The sequence below is a fragment of the Balaenoptera borealis genome (assembly GCF_965194805.1).
Source record: "Balaenoptera borealis genome assembly, chromosome: 1".
Taxonomy (NCBI): domain Eukaryota; kingdom Metazoa; phylum Chordata; class Mammalia; order Artiodactyla; family Balaenopteridae; genus Balaenoptera; species Balaenoptera borealis.
The window spans coordinates 14727182-14740274 of NC_138860.1; the positions used below are offsets into that span (position 1 = coordinate 14727182).

Sequence of the window (13093 nt, forward strand, 5' to 3'; positions counted from 1 at the left end):
TGTCACTTCAAACAATAGCAGAGTGTTGTAATCAACTACAATTTCTGCATGATAAAACAAGTTTTATAGTTTTTAAGTTTATGATTCCAGAGGAAAAGCTATAGTTGTAAAGATAATAAGCCAAGGAACCAGGTTGGAAATGTTTTTTTCTCTCATTTAAAATCCAGGCCCTTAGGCTTTATTCCCCTCCTCTCCAAAAAAAAAGCTAATTGTACAAATTACTTTGTAATATTAAATAGGAAATCGGCCCCTTATGAAGCTAATGTGAAGCAAAGCTTTTTGTTTAAAGACAGTTCAGGTTCTTAATAGAAATAAAATGAAAGGGCTTTATAAGTAGGCAGGGAAAAAAGCTTGTAAAAACTTTTAAAGAAGTAATTCTAAGGAATCTATCCCATACGAAAAATTAAAAGAGCCAAATCATATTCATATGTTTGTTTTCATGCACTTAGACTTGTTTTGTTTTTTTAATTTTATTGAAGTATGGTTGATTTACAATATATTTATTTCTGCTGTACAGCAATGTGATTTGGTTTTATATATATATACACACACACACACACACACACACACACACACACACACACACACACACACACACACACACATATTCTTTTCCACTATGGTTTGTCACAGGATACTGAATATAGTTCCCTGTGCTATACAGTGGGACCTTGTTTATCCATCCTATATATAATCGTTTGCATCTGCTAATCCCAAACTCCCAATCCATCCCTCCTCTCCCTTGGCAACCACAAGTCTGTTCTCTATGTCTGTGAGTCTATTTCTAGTTCATAAATAAGTTCATTTGTGTCATATTTTAGATTCCACATAAAAGTGATATATGATATTTGTCTTTGACTGAATTCACTTAGTATGATAATCTCCAAGTCCATCCATGTTGGTACAAATGGCATTATTTCATTCTTTTTTATGGCTGAGTAGTATTCCATTGTATACAGGTATCTTCTTTATCCATTCAGCTGTTGATGGACATTTAGGTTGTTACCATGTCTTGGCTATTGTGAATAGTGATACTGTGAAATAGAGGTGCGTGTATCTTTTCGAATTAGAGTTTTGTCTAGATACATGCCCAGGAATAGGATTGCTGGATCATATGGCAACTCTGTTTTTAGTTTAAGGAACCTCCATACTGTTCTCCATAGTGGCTGTACCAATTTACATTCCCGCCAACAGTGTAGGAGGGTTCCCTTTTTGGTCTTCTGCCCATTTTTTGATTGGGTTGTCTTTTTGTATTAAGTTGTATGAGCTGTTTATATATTTTGGAAATTAAGCCCTTGTTGGTTGCATCATTTGCAAATGTTTTCTCCCAGTCTGTAGGTTGTGTTTTCATTTTGCTTATGGTTTCCTTTGTTGTACTAAAGCTTGTAAGTTTGATTAGATCCCATTTATTTATTTTTGCTTTTATTTCCATTGCCTTGGGAGACTGACCTCAGAAAACACTGGTACGAATTATGCTAGAGAATGCTTAGCCTATGTTCTCTTCTAGGAATGTGATGGTATCATGTCTTATTTTTAAGTCTTTAAGCCATTTTGAGTTTATTTTTGTGTATGATGTGAGGGTGTGTTTTACCATCATTGATTTGCATGGGGCTGTCCAACTGTTTTCTTAATTATTATTTACAGTGAGACATCTTTATCCAGGACTTCCCCCCCTGCAGGTGGATACCACAATCCCCCAGTACTCGTCCAACTGTTTTCTTAATTATTATTTACAGTGAGACATCTTTATCCAGGACTCCCCCCCCCGCAGGTGGATACCACAATCCCCTGATACTTAAGTAAGTCCCTCATATAAACTGGTGTAGTACAGTCAGCGCTCTGTGTCTGTGGGTTCCACATCATGGACGGCTGACTGTAGTTTTAAACAGAAACAGGAATCTAGATTTTTAAAAATATTTTGTCAATTCACAGATATTATTGAAAAATAATTAACTACATTAACAAAAATAGTAAAGTGATCTTGATAAACACAGAAAAAACATTTGACAGTTCAGCAACCATTTATGATTTTTAAAAAAGAATCCTAGCACTTAATAAAGGGCAAATTCATTAATCTGATAAATAATATCTGCAAAAGTAATTGTAGCAAACCTCATACTCAGTGGTGAAATACTAAAAGCTTTTGCCTTGAGATTGGGAATGAGACCAGGATGGGCTCTGTCACTTGCTATATGTGGGCATTGCAGGAATTAACTCCCCCCTTACCCCCCACCATCTTTTTCCCTGTCTGCTAGGAAGCTCAGCTAAGCTTCATATTCTGTTCCTATGTTTCTCACATTAATATGAGTTGTATTTCCTCTTCCTCCTTTATTTTCAGACCTTGCATTTGCCTGGCACTAATTGTTAATAATTTTTTTTTTTTTTAAATAAGCCTCCTCAACTTTGTTTTGAAGTAGGCTGGGATAAATGTTTCAATCAAGTACAATTCTGTTAACCCTTCTGTGGCTTTGGGACATCATTTACTGACATTATTTCTTGGTCTCCTCATTTGTCAAATGTGGATAATTGTTCTTTGTCAGGTTCTTTTATCTTTTATTAAAAAAAATCAATGAAGATGATAGCTATAAAAATGCTTTGAAAAAGTTGAGTATTAATATATTGGAGAATACAAGGCTTGAATTTTATTCCTGTTGACTTTCTTTGACTCCTTTAAATCTGTTTTATATATGTGGAAGAGTCAACTGTAACTTTGCAAAGAGACAATTAATTAATTTAAAAATCTGAATTATAAAATGTAATTTGTTCCTCATGGTTTACAACTGTACAATATCTTTTGCAGAATCTGTGAGATCCAAGCTGTTGACTGTACTACAATATCCTCATTTACAGTGAGAGAATGTGAGGGCTCCAGTAGGATGGGCTCAAGGCCAAGGCGCTACTTGTTCACAGGCCACACAAACGGCAGCATTCAGATGTGGGATCTGACCACTGCCATGGATATGGTTAACAAAAGTGAGGATAAGGGTAGGTTCCATATGGAAAGGTGTTTGGCACAGGGTAGGCTTTTGACATAAGTGATTGACTGTAGTGATGTATGTTTTCCTAAGATGTAGGTGGTCCGACTGAAGAGGAGCTACTCAAATTACTGGATCAGTGTGATCTGAGCACATCTCGCTGCGCTACTCCTAACATCAGTCCAGCAACTTCTGTGGTTCAGCATAGCCGTCTTCGTGAATCAAATTCTAGGTAGGTTAAAGAGCTGAATTGATTGCTTTGGGAAAATTGGCTGAGCTATTGTAATCACATAGTTCTTTAAAGCCAAATTTTTCAAAAAGTACATTTTAAATTCATACTTTATGTTGCTATTCAATTTTTTAATTTTCTTTTTACTAAATTTCTCATCTATATGCGTAAGTTTCTTTTCATAAAAAAACATTTTTTGCCCTTTAACTTATTTTGTGAATTGCTGCCAATTTGGATGCCTATTATGGGATCAAGAATTCATTCAAAGGAAATTAGAAAAATCACATGTCCCCTTAGATGGTATGTGGAACTGGTGTTCCTATTGCCTAGGGACATATTAATAAAAATGATTACATTATCTTGTCTAATCTTATTTTGTCATTGTATTAAAAGTACATAATGCCTTAGTATATTGTTTTAGTTAACCATATTTTTTTTAAATTCCAAAATCTGAGTTAAGGGCCAAATACTGAAACTGTGTTGGTTCCACATTGGTTTTAAAGGTGTTTTCCCCAGCTTTTTTCAGCTATTCAAAAATCTAGCTTCATTGTGACTATATATGTATTATTTGCATTGTTAATTTTGTACACACACATACAGTATATAGCGTGCTTAAAATACATTTTTATATATATAAATAAGGACATAGTAGTCATTATAAAATTTATGTTTTAAGTGGTAGTTTAATTAATGAGATGTGCCCCTGAAAAATCCCAGAAAGAAATGTGAGCTGTAATTATTAACTGTATTTCAGTCTTCAGCTCCAGCACCATGAAACCATCCATGAAGCAGCTACTTATGGTTCCATGAGGCCTTACAGAGAAAGTCCCTTGTTAGCAAGAGCAAGGAGGACTGAGAGCTTTCACAGTTACAGGGACTTCCAGACTGTGAACTTGAACAGAAATGTAGAAAGAGCTGTCCCTGAAAATGGTAACTTGGGTCCAATACAAGCTGAAGTGAAGCAGGCAACAGGGGAATGTAATGTGTATGAGAGAAAGTCTCCTGGAACAGAAGTTAAAAGTTTGAGAGAATCAGATAGTGGAATGGAGGTGCATAAAATAGCTGAAGGTTTTCTAGAACCCAAGAAAAGGTCATCAGAAGATGAAAATGAAAATAAAGTGGAGTTACGGAAGAAAGGAGGATTTGAAGGAGGAGGATTCCTTGGAAGAAAGAAAGTCCCCCACCTGGCATCATCACCAAGTACCTCTGATGGAGGAACTGACTCACCTGGTACTGCATCCCCATCTCCTACGAAGACTACTCCATCTCCTCGGCACAAAAAAAGTGATTCTTCAGGTCAAGAGTACAGCTTGTGAAAACTCAGAAAATGAGTAGTTTCATTAATTTAGATGAGAGTTAAACTTTACTGGATTTCAATACATTAGCTTTTACACCAAAACTTTACAAATTAAGATTGGACTTCATTCAGTATCTATCTTTTTGACAGAATTACCTGTGGTAAGGAGATAAAATAACCATATCATCATCTCTTCAGATCTTTTGGAAATTTTTTTTAGTTTTACAGGCACATTTACTAGATCATTTGTAAAGCAGGAGTCTATTTCAATGTTTACTCTGTGGATTTTGGAAGCATAGTACCATGTCTTAATAAGATGGTGCCCATATAGATGAGCATCCCCTTAGAGTGTGGGAACCAACAGACTGCATTCCTAATGTTGATTATGCCTGAGATTTGTCTTGCAATGTTATATTAAGCGAATTACATAATTCTCTTTGGAGCTAGTCTCCCAACCCTTATTGTGATTGCAAAGTGGTTTACCAGGTATTTAATGAGGTGCTATGTTTGTGAAAAAATATGTAATTCAAAAACACTATTGAATACCAGATGATTACTCTGTGTAGTAGGAAGTCCTTTAGGATAATTTTATTTTAATTGTGGTCATTTTCTGATTCTCATTGTTGGAGTTCTTAAATCTTAGCAAGCATCACCAATATTAAATATTTAATTGGTCAAAAGTCAATTTAAACTTTCTTTAAAGTTGGAGCAATTGTCTGTGTTTGAACAGATGAAATAAAAATAAATAATAAAGACAGCTTTGAGCGCCCACAAAGGAAAACTGTACCTGTTGCTAGTCTGCCTTGTTTTAGGAGCCACCATATTTTTTTTCCTGTTAATCATCAAGATGATAATTAATTAAGTTAGAATGTGGCCATTTTGTTAAGCTTGAGACTGCAGTTCTGAATTTTTTGGTTAAAGGTTTTGGCTGCTGTAGAAATATTTTAAATATATTTTGAATTTTAAGAACAAAAAAATTTTTGTATTTTTTTTCCATTTAATTGGAATGATTTCCAAGTTTCTGCAAATACTAAGGTAATTGTAAATTTAAAGCATTAAGCATTTATTGGTGAATAATGTATATATTCCCATTCTGAGAAATATAAGTGGATCAAGTCAAAATAAATTCTTTAAAGTTTACTATATTGCCAGTGGTTTCACAGCCATTCTCTTGTATTTATTTGTCAAGTCAAATAAAAGTGATTAAGACTATGTGTTTTCAGTTATTTAAGAAACAGTTATCCTGTTTAAGGTGCACCTACCATGAGTGAGTTTGTTCATGTCTTTGCTTTTTCCCATAATTAAAAAGGGGAATGGGAGCAGAAGCAATTTATATGTATGAAAACTAACGTGTATTACCAGTGAGGGGAAATATTGTTTGTTAGGCAAAGCATAATTTCATTATTACTAAGGATTGTAATTATCTCTTACACCCTTCTTTCTCATTATCATACTCGTGTAAAAGTTGGGTGGGCAAGTAAGAAAACTTTACAAATTGAGTGTTTGTTTTTACCCAATCTTTTCCTAGAGTAAAAGGCCACTGGAAGTTTTTTTTAAAGAATTATTATATAGTAAAATCTCATAAAAAGGCAATTCACTATACCATTATTCTGTACTATATTTGCATTACACTACAAATCTTTTCTCTTTCACTTAACAAGAGCTTGAACCTTGATGTTGTTATAGCAGGAATTTGAGTCTACTCTGGCACTTAACTTGTAACCTTGAGCAGATTATAATGAAAAAACTTAGGGATAATTACCTTATTGGAGTTTTTGAGACTGAAAGGGGAAAAAAACCCTCCAAAGCCACCTGCATGCCGCAACCTCCTCTCTTCCTCACCTGTGCTGTGTGAACTTCTTTCACTTCTTAGGAGAACAGGAACATCTTTAACACTGTCCATCATTGTAAGGAAGAATAGGAAGATTTTAGAAAAAAGGCCATGTGAGGACTCAAAAGATGGCCACCTATAAGAGCACTCTCACCAGAAACCAACCCTGACAGCACCTTGATTTCAGACTTACAGCCTCCAGAACTGTGAACAGAGATTTTCAGACAAGATGGTGGAGTTGGAGGACCTTGAGCTCACCCTCCTCTCATGGGCACACCAAAATCACAACTAACTGCTGAAAAACCATCAGTAAAAAAGACTAGAATCTCCCCCGAACCCACCCAAAAATTCTACATCCAAAGAAAGACATAAGAAATCATGAGACAGTAGGAGGGGTGCACTCACAATATAATCAAATCCCATACCACCCAGGTAGACAACCCACAAACTGGAGAATAATTATATCACAGAACTTCTCCTGCAGGAGTGAGAGCTCTGAGCCCCACGCCAGGCTCACCAGCCTAGGGGTCAGTCATTGGGAGGAGGTGCCTCTAGAGCATTTGCCTTTGAAGGCCTGTGGGGCTTGATTGCAGGAGCTCCACAGGACTGGGGGAAATAGGCACTCCACTCTTAGAGGGTGCATACAAGGTCCCACACTCACCAGGTCCCAGGGCAAAAGCCGTGAGTCCATAGGAACCTGGGCCAGACCTACCTGCTATTCTTGGAGCGTCTCCTGGGGAGGCAGGGGCAGCTGTGGCTCTTGGGGGTCATAAAAGCTGGTGGCAGATGTGGGGACCTTTGTGAACTCTAGATGGAGTCAGACATTTCGAGTCCTTGGCACCAAGACCCTGCCCCACCCAACAGCCTGTAAGCTCCAGTGCTGGGATGCCTCGGGCCAAACGACCAACAGGGTGGGAAAGAGCTCCACCTATCAGCAGACAGGTTGCCTAAAGACTTCTGGACTCACAGCCACCTCTAGACACACCGCTTGACAGGGCTCGGCCCACCAGAGGGCCAAGACCCAGCTCCACCCACCAGTGGGGAGGCACCAGCCCTTCCCACCAGGAAGCCCACACAAACCTCTCTACCATTCTCACCCACTAGGGAGCAGACACCAGAAGCAAGGAAACTACAGTCTTGCAGCCTGTAGAACTGAGTCCACAGCACAGATCAGAACCTACCCTGGGACCAACTGGCCCCTGGCCCTTGGGTGACAAGAGGGGAGTGTACTGCTGGGACACATAGGACATCCCCTAAAGGGGGCCACTTCTCCAAGATTTGGAAACATAACTAAGCTACTACATATGTAAAAATACAAATAGAAATTTAAACAAAATGAGACAGCAAAGGAATATGTACCAGACGAAGGAACAAGATAAAACCCCTGAAGAACAACTGAGTGAAATGGAGATAGCCAATCTACCTGAGAAAGAGTTCAGAGTAATGATTGTAAAGATGATCCAAGAACTCAGGAAAAGAATGGAGTCACAGACCGAGAAGACACAAGAAATGTTTAACAAAGAGCTAGAAAAATCTAAAGAATAAACAGATGAACTAGAAGGAATCAATAGAATAAATGAGACAGAAGAATGGATAAGTGAGCTGGAAGGCAGAATGGTGGAAATCACTGCTGTGGAACAGAATAAAGAACAAAATGAAAAGAGGACAGTCTAAGAGACCTCTGGGACAACATTAAATGCACCAATATTTGCATTATAGGGGTCCCAGAAGGAGAAGAGGGAAAGGGCCTGAGAAAATATTTGAAGAGATAATAGCTGGAAACTTCCCTAACACGGGAAAGGAAACAGTCACCCAGCACAGAGGGTGCCATAAAGGATAAACCCAAGGAGGAACATGCCGAGACACATAGTAATCAAATTGATAAAATTGAAAGACAAAAAAAATTATTAAAAGCAACAAAGGAAAAGCAACAAATAACATACAAGGGAATACCCATAAGACTATCAACTGATTTTTCAGTGGAAACTCTGCAGGCCAGAAGGTACAATATATTTAAAGTGATGAAAGGGGAAAACCTACAACCAAGAATACTCTACCCAGCAATGCTCTTCTTCATATTTGACAGAGAAATAAAAAGCTTTACAGACAAGCAAAAGCTAAAAGAATTCAGCACCACCAAACCAGCTTTACAACAAATGCTAAAGGAACTTCTGCAAGTGGAAAAGAAAAGGCCACAACTAGAAACAAGAAAATTATGAAATGGGAAAGCTCACCGGTAAAGGCAAAAATATAGTAAAGGTAGGAAATCACTCACACACAGATATAACATCAAAACCAGTAATCATGAGAGAAGGAGAGTACAAGTGCAGGATATTGGAAATGCATTTGAAATTAAGAGATCAGCAACTTGAAACAATCATGTACATATATATAGACTGCTATATCAAAACCTCATGGTAACCACCAAAGAAAAATCTATAATATACACATGAAAAAGAAATCCAAACACAACACTAAAGATAGTCATTAAATCACAAGAAGACAAAAGAGGAAAGGAAGAAAAAAGATCTACAAAAACAAGTCCAAAACAATTAACAAAATGGCAATAAGAATATACATATAGAAAATTACCTTAAATATAAATGGAGTAAATGCTCCAACCAAAAGACATAGACTGGCTGAATGGATACAAACACAAGACCTGTATATATGCTGTCTACAACAGACCCACTTCAGATCTAGAGACACATAGACTGAAAGTGAGGGGTTGGTAAAAGGTATTCCATGCAAATGGAAATCAAAAGAAAGCAGGAGTAGCAATACTCATATCAGAAAAATAGACTTTAAAATAAAGACTGTTACAAGAGACAATGAAGGACACTACATAATGATCAAGGGATGATTCCAAGAAGATACAACAATTGTAAATATATGTGCACCCAACACAGGAGCCCTTCAATATATGGGGCAAATGTTAACAAACATAAAAGGAGAAATTGACAGTAACACAATAATACAGGGGTAATTGAACACCCCACTTACCTAAATGGACAAATCATCCAGACAGAAAAGCAATAAGAAACACAGGCCTTAAATGATGCATTAGACCAGATGGACTTAATTGATATTTATAGAGCATTCCATCCAAAAACAGCAGAGTACACATTCTTCTCAAGTGCACATGGAACATTCTCCAGGATAGATCACATGCTGGGCCACAAAGCAAGCCTTGGTAAATTTAAGAAAATTGAAATCGTAAGTATCTTTTCTGACCACAAGACTATGAGATTAGAAATCAACTACAAGAAAAAACTTCAAAAAACAAATACATTGAAAAAAAAATGAAATATGTATATACTTCGTGTGATTGATGAAAAACAACAGAATTAGAATTCTCATGATGAAAAGTTTTTCCAGGAATTCTGAAATTACTTCAAAACAACACTCAAGTATTTTCATATCACTAGGATAAGTATTGTTATCCTCATTCAAAATGAGATCACCAAGACCCACTGAGGATAAATAATTTCACCATAAGGCTCCTTAGCTACTGAGCCACCTCGTGAACCCACATCTGTTTCAGTAGCCTATGGTCTTTTCCTGGCTTTCTCATCCAGGCTTCTATATCAGAGTCACCTGAGGTTACCTGCTAAATTTGAATCTCTGGTGGTTGGGACTCATGTTTTGAAAAAATGTGTTACAGTTGATTCTAACGTTCATCTAATTCATCGATGGTTGAGAGGTTATTCAGAACATCCTTTTTTCTTAAATGGGCTCACCTTTATCATTTATGTGTAAACTGTAAATACAACTCAGAGCTGTTAGTATTTTTTCATAAATATATTAAATCAAACGGCTCACATTTAAATATTTATTAAGCAAACCATCTTTAGATTAATTTACATGATATTTGTGCATTGGAAATAAACTATTCATGTGTGACATAATTAATTCCTTCTCACTGAATTATTCCACCTGGCCTATGTTTTATTTACAGGTTGTTCAGATTGAATTATATTGATGCCAACATGGTTTTTAGATCAGCATGAGGTACCATAACAGATTCATATTTAGGTTTTCCATTTAGTAGAAATGGCAATAGATCATCTATAAATACAATTCTTGGTAGAGCTTATAAAAGCATAGGTGTATACTCTTATCAAACAGTTAATATCAGGCATAACAAAGCAGTTCTTAAAATTTAAGCTGAGTATGTGGCCTCTTCAAGTGAGGTGACACAAGTCAGATTTAGAGAGAGCCACCTGTTGTAGTCTTTGTAAAGGAGAAGTGGGCGAGTACTGGAGTCCCTGTGCACAGCATGTATTCTTCCAGGTTCTTTACAAAACTGGTACTCAACATTAGGAATATCTGGAAGCTTTTAAAGGTACTGATGCCTCAGCACCACCCCCAACCAATTGAATCAGAATCTCCAGGGGTGAGACCAACTGTTGAACAGGGGCTTGGCACACATTACCACTTAAAGTAGCAAGACAACATCCTGGGCTTCTCTGAAGTAAATACGAGTTCAGAGTGTTGCAAGGGTGGTGGTTGTGGGTGGAAGCTGTGCGAGCTTCTGTCCACTCTGAGCCATGGGATCAAAATGTAAATGATTCAGCTAAACGAATTCATGTAATAACCGGATGTCTAAATAGATGATTAAGTAGAGAAAGACTTAAGATAAAACCCCCTGCAATTTTCTTTTTATGTTCCTTTGAAGCTTTAGAATGTGATAATGGTGTCTAGTTAATTTTTCAATAGTGAGGATGTGCTCATTCTCCTGAATCCACCCATGACTAGCCAATCACATTTGCAGAGGAGTAGACCAAGGATAAGGATGCAAGCACAGGGCTGGGAAGGAACAGTTTTCTGTCTATACCTTAAGTAGCTCTCATGCATCAGAAACTCAGCCTTGGTCAAGGCTCATCTGTGCCAGCTTTAAATTAAGCTAAGACTGAATCAACAAGTGGGAATTAAAACGTGTAAACTAAATTAGCCAATCCTGTTTCCATTTCAGAAAGTATAAAACTTTTGGCGAGGAAAAAATATAATTTGAACATCCACTGCCAAATGTGCACAGTTATTTCAGATTCGTTTGCTTGTAGCATTTCTAACAAGGGGACAGAACTTCTGCTTAATACTGGTCTGTGCTTTTGACACTTAAGGTTGGCAAGGCTTGTCCAGGAGTTGGTCATTCTGGGGAGCTGCTCGTCTGCAGATTTGGGTAAAGTCTCAGTACCCTCAAAGTTCATGATCTTTGACTGTTGGACATTTAGGGTAATTCATCATTTTCAGGCAAAGTAAGTAAGGTTATTCCTTGTTTTACAAGTTTTTGCCATCTCAGCTTTGGGGAAATCCACCTATTTCTGAATGTAATTCACAAAATATGTCCGACAGTTGTGTTTTAGACATACATATTCAAAATAACTTCCTGGAGTCATTAAGACCTTTAGGAATGAAGAAGGGGTTTTCTTACATTGTTTTCCATAAAGAACAAACTTAAATACATTTCATTTTTGTTGACTTGGGGAAAAAAATGCTTCTTGATGTAGAACTTACCAATAGCTTTATAATCCAAATAAAGTAAATAGCAAAAACTTTTGACCCATGGAAATTGGTACTGTTAAATATCATCTGCTCTAAGTGATTCTAGTAGTTCTCTGAAATGAAGGGATATAGTACAGATATATGATATATATTCATATGTGTAATCCTGTATTTACATATAAATGTTAATTTTATAATTTCAAGGCTGGAAGGAACACAAAATTTTTCCTTTTTTAATTTCACGTAGGCTAGTTAAAAAATGCAAATAAAACAGTTTCCATGTGAAATGTGCCAAGTTGAAGATGTCAGTATTCCTGGGTATTCAGTGAATTGAGACAATTTTATGTAAAGTACTGATTAGAGTTTCAAAACTATGTAAAATATCTATCAAAACCCTTCATTTTTCTCCTTGAAATCTATAAATTAGCTGTTTATTCCTTAGTTTTTTAGAAGATTCATAAATGTAAGAACGGACACTGATTTACAAGTTTATGTGGTTTGGTAAATATTTATCCCTAAACATTGTAATCAAGTAGAACCTACAGCCAAATGTGTAGCCTCAGTGCAGAGTTTGTTTTTCTTTTAAGTGTTTCAGCTTGATCTGAAATTGGGACTTGACTTTGCAGCTATTATTAGAACTGTTCCTCACAGGATCATGTCAACTTTCATGGAAATAGGGGAATGAAAGCAGAAGCAGTGCTGTGCTGCTCAAAGCAGCAGCAATGACATCCCCTCAGAAGAATCCTTAGCTTTTAAATTAGTAACTTCACTTACCGGTAGCAACTGTGGGCCAACTCGAAATTGCCACTGATTATTCATTTAAACAATGGCGTCACTGCCAAATGAGCCAAGTAAAAGTTATATGCTTATTTAGCTTCCACAAAATAAGGGGAGCAAAATAAGTATTTTCATACGGACATAAAATTTCAGAAACCCCACATTTCAGACAGCCAGAAAAATAATAGTTCTTAGACCTCTAATTAGGGAGGAACAATTTCAAAAACACTCCTCATTTCTTTAAAGGATTATAGGATAACAAGCAATGGCTTTTCAGCATTTATGATGTGTGATAACCCAGTGGGGATGGGGTGTGGAGCCCTCATCCAGCTTTATATCTTACAGGTTTCCATCCTTTACAGGTGGGTGTCGGTGAATGTGGTGTGTTCCTTAGTCACAGAGCTGAAACCCTTGATGGCATTCATCAGGTCCTCTTCATCCACATACTGAAAAAGACACCAATCATCACTGGTTAGGAT

General features: G+C 36.9%; 2 protein-coding genes across 4 annotated transcripts in view; one reads left to right on the forward strand and one right to left on the reverse strand.

Moving 5' to 3' along the window:
* Nucleotides 1-5282, forward strand: part of KCTD3 (potassium channel tetramerization domain containing 3) — a 63848-nt gene extending 58566 nt beyond the window's left edge. For 2 of the 3 annotated variants that reach the window (XM_082394303.1, XM_082394305.1), the window contains 3 exons: nt 2801-2985; nt 3069-3207; nt 3959-5282. In XM_082394303.1, the coding sequence (XP_082250429.1) occupies nt 2801-2985; nt 3069-3207; nt 3959-4520 (886 nt within the window). In that variant the 3' untranslated portion in view covers nt 4521-5282. The remainder of the gene's footprint in view (nt 1-2800; nt 2986-3068; nt 3208-3958) is intronic. The other variant, XM_082394304.1, reaches the window with a different exon arrangement.
* A 4389-nt stretch (nt 5283-9671) lies between these two features.
* Nucleotides 9672-13093, reverse strand: part of USH2A (usherin) — a 783103-nt gene continuing 779681 nt past the window's right edge. Inside the window, exon 71 of the mRNA XM_082362477.1 lies at nt 9672-13060. Coding sequence (XP_082218603.1) covers nt 12971-13060 — 90 coding nt within the window. The 3' untranslated portion in view covers nt 9672-12970. The remainder of the gene's footprint in view (nt 13061-13093) is intronic.